Source organism: Petaurus breviceps, unplaced genomic scaffold, assembly GCF_028583685.1.
Source record: "Petaurus breviceps papuanus isolate PSGF00001 unplaced genomic scaffold, PetGlider_PUasm1.0 185, whole genome shotgun sequence".
Classification (NCBI taxonomy): Eukaryota; Metazoa; Chordata; class Mammalia; order Diprotodontia; family Petauridae; genus Petaurus; species Petaurus breviceps.
The window spans coordinates 5,264,370-5,289,849 of record NW_027185797.1 but is presented as its reverse complement, the minus strand read 5'-3'; the positions used below and the strand labels follow the sequence as shown (position 1 = coordinate 5,289,849).

General features: G+C 41.0%; 2 protein-coding genes across 3 annotated transcripts in view; one reads left to right on the top strand and one right to left on the bottom strand.

The window, feature by feature from the left end:
• NPHP3 (nephrocystin 3) overlaps positions 1-24,041 on the bottom strand; it is a 46,531-nt gene extending 22,490 nt beyond the window's left edge. For both annotated transcript variants that reach the window (XM_069088375.1, XM_069088376.1), the window contains exons 1-13: positions 23,640-24,041; positions 19,088-19,213; positions 17,900-18,050; positions 16,235-16,387; positions 15,387-15,520; positions 13,522-13,682; positions 9,499-9,655; positions 7,624-7,698; positions 6,296-6,475; positions 2,995-3,098; positions 1,868-1,982; positions 1,465-1,608; positions 246-343 (exon numbers count right to left, since the gene is read on the bottom strand). In XM_069088375.1, coding sequence (XP_068944476.1) covers positions 246-343; positions 1,465-1,608; positions 1,868-1,982; positions 2,995-3,098; positions 6,296-6,475; positions 7,624-7,698; positions 9,499-9,655; positions 13,522-13,682; positions 15,387-15,520; positions 16,235-16,387; positions 17,900-18,050; positions 19,088-19,213; positions 23,640-24,035 — 1,994 coding nt within the window. In that variant the 5' untranslated portion in view covers positions 24,036-24,041. The remainder of the gene's footprint in view (positions 1-245; positions 344-1,464; positions 1,609-1,867; positions 1,983-2,994; positions 3,099-6,295; positions 6,476-7,623; positions 7,699-9,498; positions 9,656-13,521; positions 13,683-15,386; positions 15,521-16,234; positions 16,388-17,899; positions 18,051-19,087; positions 19,214-23,639) is intronic.
• ACKR4 (atypical chemokine receptor 4) overlaps positions 1-25,480 on the top strand; it is a 781,696-nt gene that overhangs the window by 111,214 nt on the left and 645,002 nt on the right. The window lies entirely within an intron of this gene.

Here is a 25,480-nt window from a genome sequence, read left to right as displayed (position 1 = left end):
GAATGATTAGAAAGGAGCCGAAAGGGACACTATAAAAGGCAAGAGGAATAAAGATGCGAGAGAAGTAAAGACTGATAGAAGGGAGGAAATTGGCAAGGAGAAGGCTCATCATTTGTCTTGGCAGGTTAGTGAACTTTTTATGGCAGGCCAAGTTTAAAAAATTGAAATGTAACACTGTCACACACCGCACACTGAATTTACATATTTATAGCTAGACAATCTGCAAGAATAACTTATTATCATACCTCCATGCCGGAGGGCATGTTTCTACATTCACTGACACAATTACTCTCACATTCACAGGCAGGGGATCTATCAGCCACTTCATGTGTTTTTCAACTTGCTTGAAAATATAAAAACAACATCCAATCTATTAGTTCAAACTCGCTAAGGATCACATTCCCAGTACTAACCAAAGCAGAAAAGGGGAAATTATCATTCAATGTTTTGGACCTATTTTTGAAAAATGATACCAAAAATTCTATTGAATAATTCTTTTTTTTGCTTTTTTGGAGGGCAGTTGGGATTAAGTAACTTGCCCAAGGTTACACAGCAGCTAGTTGTTTTTTTTGTGTGTTTGTGTGTGTGTGGGTGTGTGGGTGTTAAGTGTCTGAGGCCGGAACCAAACTTGGGTCTTCCTGACTCTGGGGCTGGTGCTTTACTCACTGCGCCACCTAGCCACCCCTGAATAATTCTTGTTAATGATATGATACCTTCCATGTTGAGAGTATTGTATGGTAAAACCACTAGATTCACTACCCAGAGAGCTCCAAATGGTAAAAAAAAAACTAAGTCTTTTAATTTAAAATATGGTAAGTTAATCATATAGCACAAGTCATCAGAAAAAGGTTTTAGTCTATAAATACTAAAATATAAACAAATTAGGGACCTGGCTGTTCAACAGCATCAATGGCTTCATTAAAATACCCAACCTTTCCTTGACTGATAATCAGCACAACAATAATCTTTAACCTGACTGGCTTCCTCCCAGGAGGAAATCATAAAATCAATGGAACAGAAATGTAAATGGCTATTCTTGTCACAGGTGATGGATGCTTTTTTTTCTTTTCCAGAAAAAGCACCACAGGGTAGTGGGGACTCAGGGTCAGAAGTCATGGGTTGGAGTCCAGGTTCCACAACTTATGAGTTGTGTGACAAGTCACACCATCTTTGATCCTGCAAATGTAAAATGGTTTGTAAAATGGTGGGGACTTCCTGCCTGTGTGGGGCTTGTGAGACAAGAACTTTGTACAAAGGGAATTGTGGTTGGAGGGGACCTCAGCCCTTTATTTTGTTGATGAGGAAACTAAGACCCCGAGAGGTGACTTGTCCAAACTCACACAGATAATGCATGGCGGAGCTGGGATTTGAACCTGGGTCCTCTGAGGCTAGTGCTATAAAAGCAGGAGCTCTTATTATTCCAAGTTCACCAAGGAGATTATGAACAGAAGGCTGGAACAGTACCTGAATTTGATCTATAGAATCAATAATGATGATGATACTGCCTTGATGACGAGCAGAGAGCTTTTCTAGCCACCGTGGAAACTCCTCAAGGAGTTTCCCAGGATCCAGTGTTAGCCCAGATACTGACCAGGAATGCTGCATCAGCTGCAAGAACAGACACACACAGACACAGACACACACAGATACAGACACACATACACACAAATTAGCTGCTGAACAATGTGTACAGCCTGTGATGGCTAGCAGAAGATACTGTTATATCTACAGAGATGTGAAAAGGACAGTTCTACAGTCATGAGAGTTATTCATTTAAATCCTGAAAATAACTCAATTATTGCCAAGCACTTAGAAACTAATACTGAAATAAGGATTTTGCTTGTGTGGAAAAAAGGTACCAGTTTACCTTTAAAGTCAGCCGTTTAATTATCGAGGCTGACTCTGAGCTGGTGGACATGGGCCTCCCCACAAAGTGATACAGAATTAGTGTGTTTGGAGAATGCTTTTGCTGCAGCTGAATCCTACAGAAAAGACAATGTGTTCTTTGAGAAATTATTTAGAAAAGTAGCTGTGCCATTCTAAAAAAAAATCCCTTTAACATTTCTAAAATTAATCTTCTAAGCATCTTAATTCACAATAAGGAGCCTTATCAAATGCCATCAATCTGTCAGCAGTTACACATTCACAATCTATTTCACTGTGCTGAAATCTGGCTCCTAAGGGATCATGGAATTTAGGGATTCTTTGGAACACTCGTCACTTCATTAAAGATTCATTTTGACTATAAATTGAAGCAACTCTTTGAATGTCTCCCATCAGCATTGTTTAAATTAGAATTTAAAGTACAATTAAAATGAATGATCACCTTTTAAATAACACATTCTTCCAATGAACTAAAGCCATTTCGGTGATAAGTGACAACCTAAGTGTTTCCTGAGTGTAAACACAAATTAAATTAAAAGGTTCTGGAAAAAAAGAAATTTTAGCTTTCTACGTAGTGTGATGCAAATAATAACTATGATAGGCTCCTTTATCAGGACAACTTGCTCAGCTTGTACGCCACAATCAATTAAACATGCAGAAAAACTGTTGGTTAATCTTAGAACTCCAAGGAAAAGGCTGAAGCCACCAAATATCATTTTAATCACTCAATATTAATCATCCGTTTCCTAATTTTGCCATCATTAATTTTGGCCCAATTTTCAGTGAAATGTAAATTAAAACTAGAATGTGATAATTCAACCTGAAATAGCTTCGCCAGCTCCAAGAAGGAGCTTACGTAAGCCCTCCCCCCAAGCTGATCATTCTCATCTTCTCCAATGCCCCAGAATGGAATTTACTGTTTGTACTTCACGATCATGTCCTTATATGTCATTGAACTGTTTCCTCTATGTAGATCTTGACTCCCCAATGATATTACAAGCTCTTAAGCAACAAAGAGTAGTGCCAAGAGTAAGAATTCAGTCTAATTCTAGTTAAATAAGTGAAACTCAAAAATGAAAGGTAAACTGAAACAACAACATAAACTCCGACCATTTAGATAAAAGAAGTGATTTCCCAGAGCCTGGTCCTCCAGACACAAGAAGGGGCGGGATAGGTGCTGCTGCTGCCACAAGGTCATTTAGGCGCTGGTAATACTATGAAAAAAACAAAAAAATAGAAGCAATAAGCCTTCTAACACTGCTAATGCCACAAGAAATAGCTCATTATCAGTTATCTGCTTAGAACAAAGAGAATGTGAATAAATGAAATCAAGAACCTGAAAATTCTAATTTTTGACAATAATGCCTCTATCCAGAATGGCTAATTAAATGTACTTAGATTCAAAGGAAAGAATCCAAACCTAACTGATAGGAGATAGGAAAAAAGAAGGCTGTAGCTGGTTTTGGGCCAACAACATGTGACTGGAAGATTCCCACAGTCCTAGTAAAATGATTAGCTGGCATGGCACTTTAAATCAGAGCCTAAAGTTCTATTCCTGGAATCTCACACAGAGTGACGCACTTGATCGGCCTCTTAAATAATTTTGATAATGATGATGGTTCTAAAAATAGAAAAGTCCTTCCATTCTTTATCTCATAAAAACCCAGGAACAATCCTAATCACTTATGTGACAAGATCTGCTCTTAATTAAAGCAAAGAAAACTGATTTGGTTTAAATGACTTGCCAAAGTTCTCGCTAAATGTTAATAACAAGACCAAGAAGACTCAGTTCAGAATTCCATCCACAATGAAGAAATAAAAGCATTATCAGAAAGAAAACCATGTCACTCCATTGTTCAAAAACCTTTAATGACTCAGCTTGGCATTCAAGCCCTCCCAAACTGGCTTTCCATTTACCTTTCCAATCTTACCAAGGTGAACTCTTAACTACTGGCTGGCTACTCACTGTCCTCTGAAATGTGCCTTGATCTTTCCTGCCTCCAATTCTTGCTTACACTGTTGCTTTCATCTATAATGCCATCACTTCTCCTTACTCCTATGTAAACCCTACTAATTCTTCAGTACGCTGGTTAGGTCCAAGTTTCTCCACAGTCTTTTGCTACCACTCCAGACTAGACTCGACTTGGCATTTAGCTTTCCCATGCTTGCAACACCCAAGTATCTACTTTCTTAATATTACTTGAGTTTTCAGTGTGTATGCCTTGCTTCCTCAAGCTAGAATGTAATGGACTTAAGACCGGAGCCTGATGGCTTCTATGTCTTCTTATCATTTACAGTGCTGTGTACCCATAGGCTTGAAACATGAAATATGGGGTGAAGGAGAGAAGGGCAGGCATTGAACACTACATAAAGAACAAATTTTATGATTCTATCTACACTTCTATTGTCAAAATGGTTAGAAAATTCTGGTGTTTGAAAATGATTGCTGAGCTATCCGAGGTTCCTAAGACAAATTCTGGGAAGCCCTGTAAATCATGAATATGTGCTTCAAAATCAGAAGGGCATTCCCCTCTTTCAGGAACCTGAAGATGCCTCTTTTTAAGACTGGCTTAGCTTGGGTCCTGAGGTCATCATTTCTCAAAAAAAGAGAGGAAAGTGTATGAAGAAGCTCCTGCTATTTCCTCAGAGAGCTTTCCCTTTCTGGCTCCCTGCTGTCCCGCGTCCAGAAGGGACACCCTTTGGCGGCTCTTGTTCTGGCCCTCACTGATGACGGGCGGATGACCACTTCTTGCTTCTTATCTTCTTCCTTTTTTCACAAGTTGGTGAAAGAGACTAAAAGTGGAACCTCGTGGCTTTTCCATATACTATGTTACAAAAAAATTCTCTATGTAAAACTTGGTGTGATCCTAAATTAAGCAATAAGATTCTAATATAGGAAAGCTTTCAACTGCAAAATTGTGTTTTCAAGTTGTTTTTTTAAGTTAGTGGTTTGAAACTCATATTTTTTCATAGGAACAATACTCTAAATGATTAGACTCCAAGGCCAGGCTACAAGAGCCTTGACCTGAGCATTACTGCTATAGGATCTCCAGTAGAGATGGAGAAGGGAGTCATACCTGGACATCCCCAACTTATGAATTTTGTACATGAGCAAAGGAGAAAAGTGCTGCTTCCATAAAAGAGAAGAGGACCTCCCTACATCCATCAGTCCCCAGGGTGATGGGAGTCTCCAGGCCAGGCTCCCCTCACACCTAGTTCTATATTTGGGGTTTTTGTAATTCTCTCTTTTTTTTTTTTTTGCTTCTTGGAGCGGGGAAGGTAGGGCAATTGGGGTTAAATGACTTGCCCAAGGTCACACACCTAATTTTGTGTTAAGTGTCTGAGGATGGATTTGAACTCAGGTCCTCCTGCCTCCAGGGCCTGTGCTCTATTCACTGCGCCACCTAGATGCCCCTGGGTTTTTGTAATTCAAGGGTCATGGAGCTTACTCTTGCTGCCTTGCTACTCTAGTACTTTCTGCTTTCTATGTCCTTCATGCTTAATTTGGTTGTTTTCAGATCTCCATCTAAATTCTCAGCTTTGACTATCCTTTATCTCAAATTTTTGTTTGTATAAACACTTAATAAAAAAGGAATTAATTTGGTTACTCTATAATTGAATAAATGGGCAACAAGGTAGAGCCATACACAGAATATAGGGTCTCGAGTCAGGAAGAAGTGAGTTCAAATCCAGCCTTAGACATTTCCTAGATGTGTGACCCTGGATGAGTCACTCAACCTGTTTGTCTCCGTTTGTTCCTCTGTAAAATGAGGAAACACCTATGTCCCAGGGTTGTTTTGAAGATCAAATGAGATAATTATTGTCAAGTGTTCAGATTAGTGTCTGACACACAGTAAATGCTATATGTTAGCTATTATTACTAACCAATATAATGATATATTTGTCATATATTATATAATTTATCTCTCTCACATACATATTTTCTCTCCCTCTCCTCTCTCCCCCTTTTTCTCCTCATCCTTTCTCTCCTCACCCTTTCTCTCTCTCTCTCCACCCCGCCCCCCCGCCAAGTTTTCTTAATTTTCTCTAGAAACTAGCAGGCTGGCTTGGTCCTCACTATTACTTTGAGCTACCTTGTGACCCTGATTCTGAACTGGGCTATAATGCAAGGAATGACTTAAGAGATGTCCTGATTCCTAGCTTTCAGTCACAAACTACAAATGATGTTTCTAACAACTGATTTTTAAGACTCTTGGCTTTGTTGTGCGCTCTTAATAAATGAAAATGTGTTTCATGTTCACAAGCCTTCCGTGTCACCCTAGGGACCTAGCTTACGCCGATGCTCATATCTTACTACCTAGGACTGAAACAATCCGCCTTGAGTTCTTTCAGGGCTCCTTGTTCTAGCGAGGCTGCTGCTTCTGTCCCTGTGGCAGAGCTCAGGACTCACTTTCTCCAATCCCAGATCATAGGCCGAGTTAGAAGCCTGCTGGAAGGCCTCCATCTGCTCCTGTTCATCATGTCTGTCCCACAGAACATCACCATAGTCATCTTCTTCCGGAATGGGAGGATCCGCTTCATCGTCCAGACCTTTCATTTCCTTTTCTGTGTTCTCAAAGCCCAATATATCCTAAACAAGAGAGAGCATCCACATAAAAATAGAAAAGATGAAGACATATTGGTCTCATTAAAACCAACATGAATGCAATTCATGGTCTAAAAGAATGATAAGATAGTTATGACGTTTATCAATTTTGTTAGTGAGCGAGGACCCGATGTTTCATTAACGCCATGTGGGGAGACCGTCTTTGTATTTCGGGCTTGTTGAGTGTGTTCAGCTATTAAGCAGAAGCATCCTCTGTGAAATTAAGGGATAGTATTTCTTGCATCTACCTGAAGTTCAGTCTCTGACTTAACAGATAAAATCTCTGGATCCCACTTAATCCCAACTCTAAGGCTTACAGGCTTTCTAGTTCACACGGGAAGATAGATACCACTGCCCACCTATCATCCTGGCTACCAGGGAGGCTGAGGCTACTGCATCTTTGAAGCATGCACGTCCTGAACTGCAGGGGGTCACAATGATCAAGTGTTTTCACTAAGTTCTGCATTAATTCTCCTAAATAGAAGGGCTACCCTGTGGCCTGAAGAGGGTCAAAGTGGCCCGTGTCAGAAATGGAGCAGGTCAAAGGTCCTATGTCAATCAGACTGGTATCCAAGCAAGAAGTAGGTCCTGAATTTCTAAAGTGAGTGAAATAGGGAGACCCAGCATTTATTTATTTATTTTCTTAAAAAGGAAGATCGTTAAATACAGCCTTGTTCCCTTCCTGCATCAAGAAGGCGAACTCTCCCTCTAATTTCTTGTGTGTCAAAGCCATATTTTTAAACACTATATAAGCTAATAAGATGTAACTACTTTACCGAAATTTCTGAGTAAAATGACCTCAAGGTATGACTTTTAAACTACTATTTATCTAACACCTTTCAACAGAAGATATCAAAATGCTTCATAGCTGTTGCAATATTAAACAATTCTATGAACTAGATGAGAACTTTCCCATAGTCACTTAGCAAATATCATGGATAAAAGGCGTGAGAATGCACTATACATTCACTAATAGGAGAGATGAATTGTGCTGTCTTATAAGGTTTTAAAACCCCACAAAACCAACAGCCCTCTTACCTGGTTTTCTCCTGAACAACCAACATTTATAGAAAGTCACTGCCTAGGAATACTTAATATCAAGACTTAAGTGTAATGCTTCTAATTCCATATACCTGTTTAATAATTTTTTCCACGTAATTATAAGTTTTATAAACTCCTTCTGCAGGTTCTCCTTGGTGGTCAATAATCTGAAAAAAAAACCGAGCACAGAATGTTTTAGGTACTCTTCCTTACTGAACAGGAGACTTACACTCATAAGTCTTAGCTTGAAGGAACCTTCGATATCATCTAGTCCAGAACTGCAGCAGTTCAAAAGGTACAAGAGATGTGCAAATTTGGAGATGTCCCTACTCCGTATGTTCCTATGGACTGTTTGGGCCTGACCTGTGATAGAGCCTTCTGAGCTCCCCCTGGTCTAATTAGCCACAGTCTAACACACTGTACCTTGACCCCAACATGGTGATGTCATTTTAGAGTACGAAGGACAATCACCAGTCCAATAATCGTATGAAAGCACAAAAATTTATCCTATTTTAAATCTGTAAATGATAATAGATATTCTAATGTTTTGCTCTTTTTTTCTTTTACTACAATGAAAAGGGATAGGGTTTAAGCTCATGATTTCAATAGTACAGGTAGCTCCCCAGTGATAAAATTCCCTCTACCTGTGCAGGCTGGTACCATATCTGCAATTTCTTGTCTTAGAGAATACAGGGGATTGCCTAGAGCATGAGGGATTCAGTAATGTGACCAGGGCCATATGGCCAGTATCAGAGATGAGATTTGAACTCAGGACTTCCTGGCTCTAAGACCAGCTCTCTGTCCATGCTAACCTCCTAAAATGAATCTGCAATTCTAGCTGGGTAATATTTAAAGTATAACACTTTGTGAAACTATACATTAAACTTTAAACAAATATCTCCAGAAGTAGACCCTCCATCCTTCTGGGGATGTAATTACACTATACCTAATTCTAATATAAGGACACTGGAATGGCCAATGGAAAAAATGTGATCATCTTATAGTATAAGTACAATGAATAATATAATTCTTTATCTTATTAAGGCTCTTCTTTATTTGATGAGTCACATCAGTTTCTAAAAACCTGTAATGAAAGAAAGAGAAATTCTTGCATCTGGTTATGCTTATTCTTCTCTAGCTTGTGAATTTTTTATAGAAATCTTCAGTTTTACCCTTAGTATCAACTAAATAAAGTTCACTAATCTCTCCCTCTCAGTATGTGTTAAACCAGGCTTGTACTTTAAATCAAAATAGACCCTCTACTTGCCATAACAGGCATTCATGATCAAAGAAGGAGCTAGGCAGGGCAGCGACTAGCACTGGGCTTGAAGTCAGGAAGGTCTAACTGTGAATACAGCCTTGGTCACTTTCTAGTTGCATGACCCTGGGAAAGTCACTTAACTTCTGATTTAATCTCTCTCAGCTTCAGTTTTTTTCATCTTCAAAATGGGGTTAGTAATAGTATCTATCTCACCAATGTTCTTCTGAGGTTATATAAGGTGTTTTGCAAACTTTAAAGCATCATATGTAAGTTATCATTATCAAGTTCTCACTGAAACAATGGGATGGAGTCAGATAGAAGTGGTACAATCATTATCAGTTGTTGATTATTTTTTCTAGGTTTTTGGAAAAGCAGCCCACGACATGAAGAAAAACGTTCCTTTCTTCCTTACATCAGTGTTTGTGCAAGTGGGGGGAGACCCTCTACTTGCCCTGGATGTCAAGGCTCTATGGGTGGAAAATAAGCTGGTAATTTGGCCTACACACTTACCTCCTGCTCTCACTTCAATCTCTCAGTCATACAATGCTGCTCTTGCCCACACTCCAGAACCCTACACAGTTGTCTAATTAATGACAAGTCTACAGGGCATGGGCCCAGATGACTTTTCAGGTGGTCCAAATCTTCCGCTTCTTGCCATTACCACACTGGGGCTTCATACATGGGGCAGATTTTCTTTAAAATTTACCTTGGCCTTGTTAGCATTGTTCAAGTAAGAAACTTGTTCAATCAACCGCTGTACAGAGTCAGAGCTGACTTGGCCTTCCTCCAATCGATGATAGATCAATCGAGGCTTGCCTTCGGAGTTTTTCAAAAATGCCTCTTCGCAGTCCTCCAACAAACAGCTAGATTGGAAATCAGCATTTCTTGTGCTACATTACACTGTTGCAGCAAACAGTTCAATCAATCAACTCAAGTTCCAGTAATGAACTTGATTATAAAGACCATTCATCAAAGTTCCCAATGCAAAAAAAAAAAACAAAACCCAAAAAACCAAACCCCATAAAGCACCAGCCCCAGAGTCAGGAGGACCTGAGTTCGGTTCTGGCCTCAGACATTTAACACCCACACAAAAAAAGTAGCCGTGTAACCTTGGGCAAGTTACTTAACCTCAATTACCCTCCAAAAGGCAAAAAAAACCCCAAAAACAAACATTTCTCTAATTATTCTGTGTTGGTCAAGAAACAAAATTTTCTTGAATAAGCCATGATAACTTACATGTTGGGGACCACTTTAAACTGTAATATCACAGAGCTGGACTCCATTTTTTTCTTTCTATCTATAAAACTTAGATCACTTTCTGAGCTAAACAGTAACTTAGATTTTTAACCCAAATTCAAACTCATGTTATGAATATAAAATTTAACCAAGCCATATATTTACACAGTTTTCAAGTGAAAAACTTGTTCCTGTTACTGCCAAATTTCCCCTCAAGCTCACATTCTCTATCTTCTTTCTCACTGCCAAACTGAACTATAAATCATAATTATGTTGCCCAGAGCTGAAATGCTCTCCCTCCCAACCTCTGACTCTTAGAGTTCCTGGTTTCCTTGTAAGACTTCACCCAAACAGCACATCTGCCATCTCCTCTGAGGTTCTCTCTCTGCTCTGTATTTATCTCATATGTTCTGATTTACTATGATTACATGTGATTTCTATGTGTTGTTCTTCACTAAAATGAAATGACTTCAGGGCAAAAACTGTTTTTTTATTTTTTTAATCCCTAGAGAACTCAGCTTGTGTCTGGCACTGAGTAAATGCTTAATAAATGTTTGTTGATCGATTCATCCATCAACATAGACAACATCAGTGTCTCCATTTCTTCATCATGTTCTCACTTTTTAAACTAATGCAGCTGGGGGTCTAATCTCAGCCCTGTAAGAAAATAACTCTTTCAGAGGTCACTGAGGAACTCTGACCATGCCCAAATCTAACAGTCTTTTTTGTTCATCTTTTTGTTTTATTTTGTTTTTCAGAGGGGAAAAGGCAGGGCCATTGGGGTTAAGTGACTTGCCTAAGGTCACACGGCTAGTAAGTGTTAAATGTCTGAGGCCAGATTTGAACTCAGGTCCTCCCAGTGCTCTATTCACTTTGCAACCTGGCTGCCCCTCATTCATGTTTTTTTTTCTTCCAGTTTTTGACAGCGTTGATGCTGCTGCTCACTAACACCTTTTTCCGTGGGGTGCTGGTCACCTCCTCTCCCCTACTTGTCTGATAACTTCCCAGTCTCCTTTCCTGCTTCACCATCCATCTCCTACCTCCTAAGCAGGGAGATTCCCAAAGCTCTGTCCTGGCTTCTTTTCCCTCTCCTTTGACAGTCACAATGACTCCCACAGATTTAATTATTGTCTCTATGCAGGTGACACCCATAATTCCAGGCTTATCTCTCTCCTAAATAGCCCTTCACATTCAAGTGCCTCCTGGACGTCTCCGCCTGTTAGATGTTCTGCTGACACCTCTAACTCAGCACGTCCTAACTGAACGCAACATCTCTTCCTCTCCCCCTCTTCTATCTCTATAAAGGGCACGAGCACTGACCTAGGCACCAGGTTCAGCCATCCTTTCCTTGTTGCCCCTCCCCCAAACTCTTTCTATCCAGTTGCCAATATCCATGCAATTCTACCTGTGCAGCTCTCGTTTCTGTTCCCCACCTTGACATTCACATGGCCACTGCCCTAGCGCTGGCTCTCAACTCCTTTTGCCTAGATCACTACAAGGGCCTCCCTTCTCTCTCTTCTGCCTCTCTCCAATCCACTCTTCAAACAGCTGACAAAACTGTCTTGCTAAGTTGAAGGTCTGCGCTCTCTAGCTCAACAATTTTCCATGACTCCCATCATTAAATACACTCTTTAATGAGTCCCTTGGAGTCTTCCCACATCTGGCTCTAACCCATCTCCCTGCTTCTGTTTCAGAGGGGAAACTTGCTATTCCTCAAGTCAACCCTCTGTGCCTTGGCACAGCTGCTTTCATTAGACTATGAGCTTCTCAAGGGCAGACACTGTCTTCTTTCTATCTTTCTTTGTATCCCCAGTGCTTAGAAGAATGCCTGGCACAGAGGAGGTACTTACTACTGACTGACCTACGCTCACACAGGTACCTCCTTTTGGACACACAGTCCCTGGTCAGCTCAGTCCTGCAAAATACTGATTGTCCATTAGGCTCCCTACTCTTAATGCTGTAATCAGGTTGTAGAGTGTAAGCTCCTTGAAGGCAGTGATGGCTTCATTTTCATTCAGTTTTTAGCACAGTGCCCTGCCTGTAGTAAGTATTTAATACAATTTTTTGGGTTGAAAATCTGACTCCTGCCATCATCATGGACATAATTTCTTGGTTTTCTTCTTCTTTGGCCCTTTCCACTTGCCTTTCATTTAACCATATTTACCCTGACTAGAGAACTAGTTGAGCTGAACAAATTGAATAGAACAAACTGAATGGAGAGCATTAATTTTTTTTAAATGACTTCTTAAAGTCAAGAAAAAGAACCAGAAAAAACCTGATATTATCAAAATAACAGAAAAAAAACAAATTATTCACTATAGCACTATCTCCCCCTAAAAACACAGGCAAAGTACAAAGTACAAAGAAGCTACAAATAATCCCATGTATTGAAGGAACAGGCTTGACTGAAATTATTAAAGAAAGGGAACTCCTAGAATTTCTGTGGTGGAAGGGAACTTCAACACCCTGTAATCCAACCCACATGGGAACTAAAATCCCCTCAAAAACATAAGTTACATAATCACATAGACACATGGCTGCACACATTCCCATGAGAAGTTCTTGACCATTTTTGTGTTTGTGTATGTGTATGTGTGTGTGTGTGTGTGTGTGTGTGTGTGTGTCATGGATCCCTTTGGCAATCTACTGACTGAAACCTACAGGCCCCTTCTCAGAATGCCTTTAAAAAGACAGGATAATCAAGGAAATCAATTATATTGAAATATGATTATCTAAATATTTTAAAAAGCAAGTTCTCAGGCTGTAGATTAAGAACCCTGGGCTACAGAGGAAGTAAATCTAGATTTTTAAAAATCTGCAAAGAAACATCAACATTTTCCTCTTTCTTCTTGACTATCTTTTCTTCCAAAGGTAAGGGTTCCACCTTGAAGGGAGTCTTCAAACAGAGGCTGGACAACCACACTGGGGTATGGTATTTTAGGGATTCTCTCTGCAGTAGGAGTCGGGATAACCATCACAAGCCCTTCTGACTCTGCTATTCTGTGATTCTCATTCCTAAATGAGCATAGTCTGCTTTAAAACAAAAACAACTTAGTATGCAAAGATCAACTTATAAAGAGGGCAAAAGAAGGGTCAAAAATAAATTTTCATTTTAAAAGCCTGAGGATTCTTTTAAATAATGAGCTCCCCTGGTATATTTGAAATGGGTTTCAATTTACATGTATCTATTTAGGAACAAATTACAGAAAGTGATTTATACTTTTATTCTTACCCAAGAAATGAATATCGGACTTTAAATGGTCCTTAGCCAATACAGATAATGAATTTAAGATACACTCAGTAAGACGAATGGGTAAGCACATTTTGGTGATATGTTCCAATTGAATAAAGAGCCATTAAAACACTTTTTAAATAGCATAAATTAGGAACATAAAAAATTAAATTAGAATGAGGATTTTAAGTTCATTTTTAGTGATCTGTTTACTATATATAAGCGCAGTCTAATAATAAACTGTAGATTCATTAAACTTACCTTGGTAAAGTTAAATGAATAAACAAAATAACTAATGAACTCTTCTCAATTTCCCATTTTCTTACATTGAAGTAATGACTTCCATTCTCTATTGGAAAATAAATTGCATGGAAGAAGTATCCTATTGTCTCACACATTCTCTGGAGTTTGGGTGAATAATCCTAATAGCAAAAATGAGAAATATGAAAGCATGATTTATTAAGGTTTAGCTAAGTTTCAAGTAAGCGCCATACTCTTTCAAGGCAATGTGATGTGGTAAAAATTAGACCACTTGCTATTCCAAAAGATTTGGAGTCCTGAGACCCTGGCCTCCCATCCAGCTCTGCACTACTTGTGTGATTCTGGGCTATCAGTACCCCACCCTGGGCCTCAGTGGTGTCATCTGTAAAATGAACTGGTTGGATGATTTCTAAAGTCCCTTCCAGCTATAAATCCTACCATTCCACAAAATGAGTATTATATGCATGAGTCATTTTGGGTCTTTATGGACATCCATCCATCAAAAAGGGAATAAAACAACAAAATGTGCAAGATTAACTTACTCTCAAAAATGATGGCAACCCCAAATGTAAAAGATAAGCAGTTATCAGTTCACCATACTTAATAACATTCTTCATTCAAGGGAGTAATGTATAAAATCATTGCAGAACCAAGGACAAAATGGTGTATTAATCTGCTTTGGGTCCTGGATTTCCTCACGAAAAAACATGGAGAACAGATCTCTAATAATAATATTGCCAAGTATCTAAGATAAAGGTTTTTAGCCTTGTTTTGTGTCATGGAACTCTGGCAGTTTTGTGATGCCTATGGAAGCATTCCCAGAATATTCCTAAATGTATAAAAGAAAATACAAAGACTAACAAAAGACCAATTATACTGAAATAAGGATGTATTTTTTTCCCCATCCAAGACCATATGAAATCTATCCATGTGCTCTTGGGGATCCAGGGTCCCAGGATAAGAATTAAGAACTAAGTCTAAGATTATAAGTTGCAGAAGGCTCCCACTGGTAGAAGTTTATCACTGGGAACTCTACCCAGATAACAGGGTGGGGGAGCAGGAACTGGGTTTTCCTCTGCCTGGGTAAACTTCTAGGTTAAGGAGCTTCAGGGCTTCAGAGAATCTTCCCAAAACAATATCCTGTCCTTCCCCAGCCTTTCAAAAAGTGGCAGAAGCTGATTCACCCCTACTAGAGAAGGACAGAAGAAGAGGCACAGATGAAAACTGGGACGGGAGCAGATAAGAGGCTAGTGTGAGTGCTGGCAAGGGAATCTGAAAGAAATGAATGAATAAAAAATTTATTAAACACTCACTATGTACAAAACATTGTGCTAAGCACTGGGGACCCAAAAAGAAAAGTGGAGATTGATCTCCGTTCTTAAGGACCTCAAATTCTAATGAGGGAGACAAAACACAGAGGAAGTTCTGGCTGCAAGTCAAACAATTTAAATTAACTAAATTATTAATTTATATATATATATATATACACACACATATACACACATAAAATGTATAAGTATATATGTGTATTCATGTGTATATGTATACGTACACACATGTATACTTATATACATACATATATAAATAAATAGATTATATATAAATTATATATAATATACAATAATAAAATATAATTTATAATACATACAAATATATAATATAAATTACATATAACTAACTAAACTATAATGAACTAAATCCAAGATGTGGCCAGGGTCATCTCCCCAGAAGCTCTTTAACCTAAGAGCAAATCTCTTACTACAGAAGATGAATTATATCTGGATCAGAAGAGGTAGGGTTGTCTCTCTAAAAGGAGGGGTCTACAGATTGTATTTCAGTGAGCCCACATTTTATGAGACACTCACCCTCAAGAAAATGTCCATTTCGGGCTGTGTTTCATCCGTGTTGATGAGGTAACATCTGACTGTGTTACTCCACAAAGAATGTGAGAACAACGGAGTGATTTGTAACAAACTAGCTACAGCAGCATCCCAGTCATCTGTGAACAAACAAAATGTGATTGTTTCATGGAACGACGGCCAGGCAGTCTTTCCAATGATGTCCAACAAGACTGTGATTGATTCCAAAGACGACGTTCTGTAAAATGCTACTGACGTTTAGATGAAAGTCCCAGCTACTGGAATGTCTGGCGCAGGAACAACAAAACTCTTCTTTATATGCTTACATCGTAAGTCTACTTGACAAAGAGTTTTCCTCACAACTGTACCACGCTCATCTTAAGAGAGAGCTCATCTCAAAGGTCCAGCGAGTCACTTACCAAGACTCAGGTCTCCGAAATCGGGCCGCCCCGACACCTCATGCTTCTTGCTCCCATTCTGCAGGGACAGAGACTAAAGCAAGGGGGGGCAGACCCCTTGTTGGCCGTATTTCAACGTTCAATTGCCCTGTTATCAAATTCTGGAGTAGAAACATGGTCTTTACACATCTAAGAGAAGAAATCCATTGGACTGTGCTGCCCCAAGGGTTTATAAGTGGTTAGACTTGTGTGATTCCTGGGTAAGCCACACCCTGCACCTGTAACTCTGGTCAGTCATACTGCAATGCCATGCAGCTATACAGGGCTCCCCTGTGGATGGGGAAATGGGGATCCATGATCATTCTAAAGAAAAAAAATCAAACTTATACCCATGGATAAAGGTACATTGCAGGAACTATCACCAATCAAGTTAGTTCAAAACATGGTGTATCTTACCTCGGTTAACATTTGCAAATGGTCCTTCTACATCGATAGAACTATGGGCAAACTCGGGTCCCCTGTGAGACTGCTGAAGCTGCATCATACTGCCGATGGAAGGCTCACTCCCCAAGGCTCTACCACGCCATGAGTCACAGCGAGTTCCAGTAGCTAAAAAAACAGTAACAACAAAACTTTCTTTCTAATAAAAACCAAGTTACAAAATGTTACCTAATAAGCCTGCTTAAAAAAAAATCTTACTAGTCGATTTTCTTTATTAGCTTCCTAATTACTTATCATGTTCATTTTAAAAATTCCTATTATTTCTACAGAGCTATAAGGGAGACCATCATTATTGGATATCAAAACTATGTTAACCAGACCCATTTAAATGAAAGCCAATTAAGTATTTGAATACTTAGGCTAATAGGTGGAAAAGCACCTAATTGTATAACCATCTGTACACATTAAATAAAAATAAGCAGAGTGTAGGTACTGCTTGTCTCAGTGCTCAAGTAAACTAGGGGTAAAGAGGTCAATCAGATTTTTTTGCTCCCATTTCACAATACTGATAATTGCTGCATTTCCCTCTTCTATATTTATGCCTATACAAACCTATATCACAAGCTTCTGAACATGCTCAAATTCCTCATATTAACCAAGAGCTATTGCAAAGATAAAGAAGGCACTCCAAAAGTAATCCAGACATTTTATTACTTTCAAAAAAGGCAATGCATTTCTGGTTTTTCCTAATATGGTTTAAAACTTAAATCTGTCATATGTAAGGTATCGCTTCATCTATACTGCATCAACAAAATGAGATGTGATATGTGATTTTCTAAATAACTGAAGTCATCCCTTTAAATGCCAAAACTGTTAAAATTTTATCCATTCTGGAAAGAAATACTCTCATATACTTCTGTCTTCTTAAGCAGAAGAAACTATATATAATCTTAGCTTTTATTAATGACTCAGATTCATCATTATGAATATCAACTGCTATGCTAGGCTATTATAGAGACGTCTTCTGTGTACGGTCCTATAATGTTACACTAAATACGTACACACTAATGCGCATTTCACAATCTTGCATCTGTTTTTGTTTTTTTAATTCTTAATAGATACTTTGTTTCCTCCTGTTAACGGCCAGTATAAGCACTCTGGGCTATCTTGCCCCACTGGGTTTGTGATACAACAAACAGGCTTATCAGAACTGTGTTTAAAGTAAGAGTTAACAGACTATGAATAGGCTTGATGGGGGTCTTCTGGGAGTAAACTACATGAGATTTTAGCTCATGGACATTATCATGGACTTTTGCTGCCCAGAGACACCCCCTTCCTTTAAAAAAGAACAACCACTTATTTGAAGGTACTGGTTGTATTGTAGGTCAGTGGTGTCAAACACAAATAGAAAAGTATCCCTGTGGTCATACACTGACTTAGAAAACCACAAATTAACATTATCTATGTTGTACTGCATCTATATTTGTTTTGGTAAACTTTTCCCAATTATACTATGATCTGGTTCCAGCTCCAGGAAGTGAGTTTGACATCTCTGCTCTGGATAGTTAAGGTGGCAATTAAAAGGAACTTTTCTGTTGCATTATACCGTGAGGACCTAGATTATGGTTTTGAAATACCATCCCTTCACTAATATCATAAATAGTGCTCAAACATCTTCACCAGTGACATCTGTGCAACTGTCATCGGAATCCGACTCCTCGGGATCAAAGACCTGGATGCCTTGAGCCTGGAGTCTCTGAAGTTTGGTTTCTAGTTCTCGTTTGGCTCTTAACAAGTCCTGGATTTCATTTTCCTTAGTTTCCCTAAAAATCTTTAAAAAGAAAAAATAATGTAAATACATTTTTCATCACTAGGATGTTGACTGACCAGCTAAGATTATTTCATAAAAATGTTTTATATGAAACCATCATTAATTTGATCCTCAAAATCTTCTGTTTTGTAAACTGAATAACCTCAGGTCTTTTAGTTTTTCCTGAATCATCTTATTTAAAAGGCTCACTATTATCTGTAGGATCAAACAGAAAATCTTGTTTGTCATTCGGTGCCCCTCATAACTTGGCCCTGTCAACCCTTTCCAGTCTTCTTATGTCTTCCTCTCCTCCCCCATACTCTGTGATCGATCCAGTGATGCTGGCCTCTCTGCTATGCCTTACACAAGATACTCATTCTCCAGACTAAGTATTTTCAATGGCTGGTCCCTATGCCTGGAATATTTTCCCTCCTAATCTCTATTTCCTCACTTCCCTGGTTTTCTTCAAGTCCCAGCTAAAATCTCATCTTCTACGACAAACCTTTCTGGATCCCCATAATGCTAGTGCCTTCCTTCTGTTGCTTATTTCCAATTCATCCTGTATTTAACTCATTTGTACGTAACTATTTCCACGTTATCTCCCCCATTATAAGTGCTTTGAGAGCAGGACTATCTTCTGCCTTTCCTTGTATCCTTAGCACTTAGCCCAGTGCATAGCACATAACAGCTCCCCTAAAAAAGTTTGCTTACTGTCTAAAACCCATCCCTTAACACCAGTGTTACTGGAGCAAACTCCTACATGGTAGAGAGTCTACACTGTAGACTAGAGAAGGCTGGACTAGATAACCTCAAAGATGTCTTTCAACTCTGAGATTCTCTGAACTCAGAAAGAGGCTAACTTTTGTTCTCAAAAGGTGGCTAATTTATTCATTACACTGGAGAATCCTCATCTGCAAAATGTGGGAGTGGGCTAGGTTATCTCTAGCGCTCCCTCCATTTCAGACATGAGATGATGCTATTAAGCTGGCTTTCACAATGTCCTATGTATTTAACTCCTGTATCTATATAAAGGAAAACAGTGAGAGGCCTTTATTTACCTTGAATTGCCTTTTAACTTTATCTCTGTCCTGTTCAAATGTTGCTGCTCTCTCCATAGCTTGGTATTTAGCTTCTAAAGCACTTTCCTTTTCTCGAAGTATCTTCTGGTAAGTTTTCTGAAGGGCCTACAAAAAGCGATGATCTTGTGAATCTTTCTGACAGGCAGCATCACCACACAATTCCGCGCTACTTTATTATATAACAAAATAAGAGTACACCGTTGTTTTAACCACACGTATAACAAGACATTTCTCCAAACTGAAGATGTCTTATCTGAATTGCCCCAAGGAGAGACTGTGATCTTGTGGCAAACTGTTACTTTTTTCTTTTAAGAATACTGGGTCAATTCTTCTGTTTTCCCATGCCTCATTTGCCCCAACTGTAAATGAGAATAAAAACACCCATTTCATTGGTTGAGCTTGAAGAATGCTATCATGGGACTTTTAAAGATGCTTAAAGATAGAAGAGAAAGGAAATAAGCTGTTAGGCAACAGCTGGGGCTGGTAGCAGCAGAGTGCACTAGTCTATATAAACTCAGCAGCATCCTGACCAGCCAGATCGAAGCATGTTTTATTAAGGTCCCAGCTCACAGATTCAAGTCTCCTTTGACCAGCGCCCCTTGGTTTACTCCCTTATTATGGGCACGGGCTGTATGAGGGAAGCCAGAATTTGAAAATCCCAAGCACATTTCAGACATGTGACCACTGGTCGGTAGTGAGGTGGGCAAACCACTGCTAATTAGCACGTCCCTCTAATTTATTGCTAAAAAGTAACTGATAACTCCTGGCTAAGTCTAAAACATATATTATATATAATATACTGTACATATTACATAAAATATCATATATTAAAAACCTATTTGAAGGCTACTTTTCTGTCTGTGGAATAGTCAATAATATTTACTGAGTTATTCCTCCTGAGCACTGAGTAAAACATAAGCAAAGGCATTAAGATGTAACAGTGGGGGATGTGTCTTGGTGATGGCAAGCTGTCATAGAATTAAGAGGGAACATAACACACATAAATAAGGGCCTTGTGAGATAATGCTGATTTTAGACAGGGTGTTGCTGTTCGTCCTTTGTTCTTGAAGAGGACCAATGACATCAGGAGGTGATGTCTTGACTTTTAAGTGAATTGGATTTAAGTGAAAAGTCATCAGCCTCATTCTCCTCCAGAGTCATTGGTGGCCAGTGGCAAGATATAGGTGAGTATGACTGGAAATGGCTCCTGATAGGGTAGGACCAGATCATGGAACACTTTGAAGGCTGAGTGAAGAAAAAGGAATTTTATTTAATATGCCACGGAGACAAACTTGCAGAATTTTAGGCAATCTCACCCATTCTGCATACAGCCAGGAACTAGGAAGACAGAAAAAAAACGGGTCTCAGAAGTGGTAAAAATTGATATCATAACATCCATGTGCATCCAAGTGTATGTGCTTTACTGACTGGGAAGTCTCTAGACCAGTATTGAAAGTATTTCATCATAGGCTACACATCAGTCTAAAAAGCATTTGTGTTCCAGATGTACTGTTTATGAAGGCAAGGTCCTTTGGAATTGGTTTTATGAAGATGTGAAAGAGTTAAATTAAAAAAAAAGTTTTAGTACTCACAGGGGTAAACCTTCAGAAATCTATAAAACTAGGTTATCTAGGACTCATTGCCTACGGATTCTAGATAGCCACTGTTTTATGGTGCTGCTTTAGGTACTAAAATCCCAGGATCTAGGACCACAGATCTAGACCTGAAAGGAGCCTTAGAGGCGAATTAGTCCAACCTAGCTATTTTACAGTTGAGGAAACTTGCCCAAGGGCAAGCAGATATTCAGTGACAGAGATGGGATCTGAACCCAAATCTTTTGGCTCCAGAACCAATGTTCCTTCTTCTCTATTCCATTACTTCCTGTGTAACCCTAGCCTCATCATTTTACCTCATTGGGCCTCAGTTTCCTCATCTGTAAAATGAGGGGGAAGTGGGGACTAGCTGAAATCTCCACATTATATATGTATATGTGTTCTATACATAATTGTATATTATATTTTGTTATATATGTATATATAAAATACACACACACAGATGTCCTAAAAGTCTTAGCACAATTTTAAGCTACTGCAGTTTACAACTGCCCTATGACTTTTGGGACACCCTGTATTTTGTAACTACTTATGTGGGTATTATGTTATTTCTCCTGCTAGCATGTAAGCTCTCTTCCCAATAGGAACTTTTTCAATTTTATCTTTTTTATCGCCAGCATTAAATGTATTACACAGGAGACATTAAATGGGAGTTGACTGATTAGAGCATCTTGATAAAAAGTCTTTGAGACCAAACACAAGTACACACATATGTGGATGGGGACATATACAACAGAAACAGCCTGGTATTCTCCTTAAACAGATTATACCACAAGTCTTTTTGTGCCCTGTCTGAACTTCACTAAGGAGGAATAACCAGGTGGAATGCTCAAGCAGAAAAAAGCACTAGGTTTGGATTCAACTGGGAATTCTGATCCTGCTCTGTATGACCTTGAGGATGTCATTTCACTCTTGCCAATTCTTTGGGTTTCCCCATTTGTAAAATAAGAGAGTTGGTGCATCATCTCCCAGAACTCTCTCTAATATTGTAGAGAAAACTAGGTATTCCAAGAGGCTGAAAAGTCAAGGAAGAATTGGGAATGGTTACCCTGGAGATAAGGGGATTTGGGAGGAACAGGATAGCTATGTTTGAGTATTTATGTATAAGAGGGATCGGGCCTGTTTTGTTAGGCCCAAGAAGGCAGAATGGATACATCCTGCAAAGAGACAAATTGAGGCTTGATGTTGGGAAAAATTTTCTAATAATTAGTTGTCCAAAAGTGGAATGGGCTGCCTCTGGGGGGGGGGGGTCCTCCCTCTAGGGTCTTCATGCAGAGACTGAACAACCATGAGACAGGTATGTTGGAGCAGGTGGTTGGTCCTTTCAGGCATTAGTTGGATCAGATGGCTGCTGAGGACCCTTCCAATGCTCAAAATGCAGTTCTGTGAACTCTCCAAGGTCTTACTCTGATTGGAGACATGTCTAGAAATCACAATAATTATTTCAGGCCTCTTGTTGGTTAATGCCTTAATGGGGCACATAAGGCCATGACAGCTTCCACAAATGTCCTACTGTGGTGGCCCATTCAGGCATGGGGTGAACTGAAGGGACGGAAGAGTAGACATGGAGGAGTCACAGAGGAGGCCTCACCAAAGGCCAACCCAGCAGATGACAACTTCTGGCCTCTGTTTGCAACTGATTACCTACCTTCCCTCCTCCCTCCCTCTCTCCCTCCCTCCCTCCCTCCCTCCTTCCTTCCTTCCCTCCTTCCTTTCTCTCTCTTTCTTTTTCTTTCCTTCTTTCCTCCCTCCCTCCCTTCTTCCTTTTTGGAGAGGACGGCAGGGCAATTGGGGTTAAGTGACTTGCCCAAGGTCACACAGCTAGTAAATGTTAAGTGTCTGAGGCCAGATTTGAACTCAGGTGCTCCTGACTCCAGGGCTAGTGCTCTATTCACTGCCACCTAGCCACCCCGAAGTGATGTTTTCAAGTAGAGTTGGGAATGGCCTTGGGATCAGCCATTCCTATCACCATGAAAGCCAGACAAAGAGGGATGAATTTTCAAGAACGATCTTCTAATACAGGAATATTCAAATTTTTTTTCAGTTTGTACTCCTTGGATTTCAGAAAACCCCTCTGGACCTCATTCTATAGGAAGTGAAATAAACTATACAGTTTACCATGCAAACACACATAAGTCATTAGGTAGTATAGTGGATGGCATGCTGGGCCAGAGTCGGAAGAGATCTTCATGAGCTCAAATCTGGTCTCTGACCCTGGGCATGTCACTTAACCCTGTTGGCCTCAGTTTCCTCACCCCTAGAATGGTCACTTCAGTATGTCTGCCAAGAAAACCCCCAAAAGGATCAGGAACACAAGTAAACAATTTCAATAATGTAATATAGTTTTGTTTTTTTCTCTCAGATATTTCCAGGCACAATATCTCATATGGGGAAACCCTGCTAGACTAGGTCAGAGAGGGGTCCCATCATGCATTCAATGAGAACACCTGAAGTCCTTTTATCAGTGCAGAGGTGGCCCGAATGAATGAAAGCAGCTACCAAAGGTGACTTGGGGGGTTAGTTGAGGCAGTGGAGAAAATGACCAACTGACAGTCAAAGAGAACTGACTGGCTCATTCAGAGGACCTGGGTAAAAACGATACCTCTTCATCACCTGTGGGACCTCGTGCAGCTTCACCTGCCCCGGGCCTTATCTGTAAGATAACTAGATGGATTCCAACCCTAGACACAGGACCCTATGAGCCACTCTGAGACTCCATTTCCTCCTCAGTAAAGTGAGGGGACCCGGCTGGACTGCCTCCCAGGTCCCTTTAAGCTCTAGGGCTACGGCTCTCTCCGGGCCTCGGTTTCCCTTTCTGACCCTGGAAGTGGCTCCCTGTTGTAGAGCCTTAGCTCCCTCCCCGCAGGCCCCCGCGGTCCGCTCTGGCCGTCCGTCTCGGACCCGGCGCGCCCGGTCACCTGCAGCTCGGCCCGCAGCCGCTTGTTCTCCGTGTCCAGCTTGGCCTCCCGGCGGCCCATGGCCAGCAGCTCCTGGTTCTTGCTGACCCGGAAGATCTCGTATTCCTTCTTCAGCCGCTCGCACTCGGCCGCCGCGTACTCCAGCTCGGGCACGGAGGAGCCCGTGGACTTGAAGCTGGCCCCGAGCAGCCCCGCGCCGCGCGCGCCGGCCCCGGCCCCGGCCGCTGGCCCGGCCCCAGTCCCCGCGGCCCCTGCCCGGCGGAACGAGCCGCGCAGCAGCCGGGCCTTGGGCTTCACCTCCACGGGGATCTCGCACGCTTCGCCCCCGCCGCCCCCGTACGTGTCCTCGATCACCTCCCCGCCCGCGGGGCTCACCAGGGACGAGGCGGTTCCCATGGCGCCCCGGACCCCGGCCCCACCCCCTCGGGCTGCCCACCCCGGGGCCGTCCTCGTGGGCGTGGACTCGAGGCTGGGGCGGCTCCTGGGGGGCCGTCGGGGGCCTGGGCTCTGCTCCAGACCTCCCTCCTCCGCTCTTCCTCCCTCCTCCTCTTTCTTTTCTCCTCCTCTCTTCCTTCCTCCTCCTCCATTCCTTCTTCCTCCACGTATCCTTCTCAGTCCTCTTCTACGTCTCCTCCGCTTCCATCCCTCCTTTTCTTTCTCTTCCCCGGTAGACCTTCCTCCTTCCTCAGTCCTCCACGTCTCTTTCTCCTCCATTCCTCCTTCTCTATCCTCCTCTTCTCTCCCTTTTTCCTCTTTCGTGTTTCTTCCTTCTCCAGACTTCTCTCCTCTTCCTCTTCCATGCCCCTTCTCCATCCTCCTGGATACCTCCTCCTCTCTGCCTTCCTCTTTTTCTACCTCTCCTCCTCCACTCTTCCTCCCTCCTCCTCTTTCTTTTCTCCTCTCTTCCTTCCTCCTCCTCCATTCCTTCTTCATCTACCTATCCTTCTCAGTCCTCCTCCACATCTCCTCAGCTTCCACCCCTCCTTCCGTTTCTCTTCCTCCTCCATGCCTCGTTCTTTATCCTCTTCCGTGTCTCCTCTTTTCTCCCTTTCTCCTCTTTCATGTTTCTTCCTCCTCCAGACTTCTCTCCTCTTCCTCTTCCATGTCCCTTTCTCCATCTTCCTCGATGCCTCCTCCTCTCTGCTTTCCTCCTCTTCTACCTCTCCTCTTCCTCCTCTGTTCCTCCTTTCTCCATCCCTTCTTCCATATCTCCTTCTCCTCCATCCTTCCTCCTTTGCGTGTCTTCAGTATTTCCTTCTCCTCCTCCTGCCTTGCACTTTTATCTCCCCTCCTCTGGACACTCAGGAGACGTCTCTCAGCATAGGGCTGGGCAAGGCTGCTGCATCCCAAGGCCTAGAGATGTGGATCTTCCTTCCCATGTCTCCTGCCCACAGCAGAGCTGTAAGCTAGCCCCACTGGGTTGGGAACAAACAGAAGAAGTGTCCAAAACCTGTAGGTGAGAAACCAGACAAGTTTTTGGATGGATTTTTGTAAAAAAGAAAAAATTCCAGTATATGATATGATATACATGTCTATGTCTGTATATATACACATTGCCTCAAAAGTATAAGTGCAATTTTAAGCATTAAAGCTTAAATGTATACACACACTTAATGTATATATGTTGCTGTTCAGTCATGTCTGACTTTTTTTTTATGTAATTGGGGTTAAGTGACTTGCCCAAAGTCACACAGCTAGTAATTGTGTCAAGTGTCTGAGGCTGGATTTGAACTCAGGTCCTCCTGACTCCAGGGCTGGTGCTCTATTCACTGTGCTACCTAGTCACCCCTATGTCTGACTTTCCATGGCCCCATTTGGGGTTTCTTGGCAGAGATACTGGA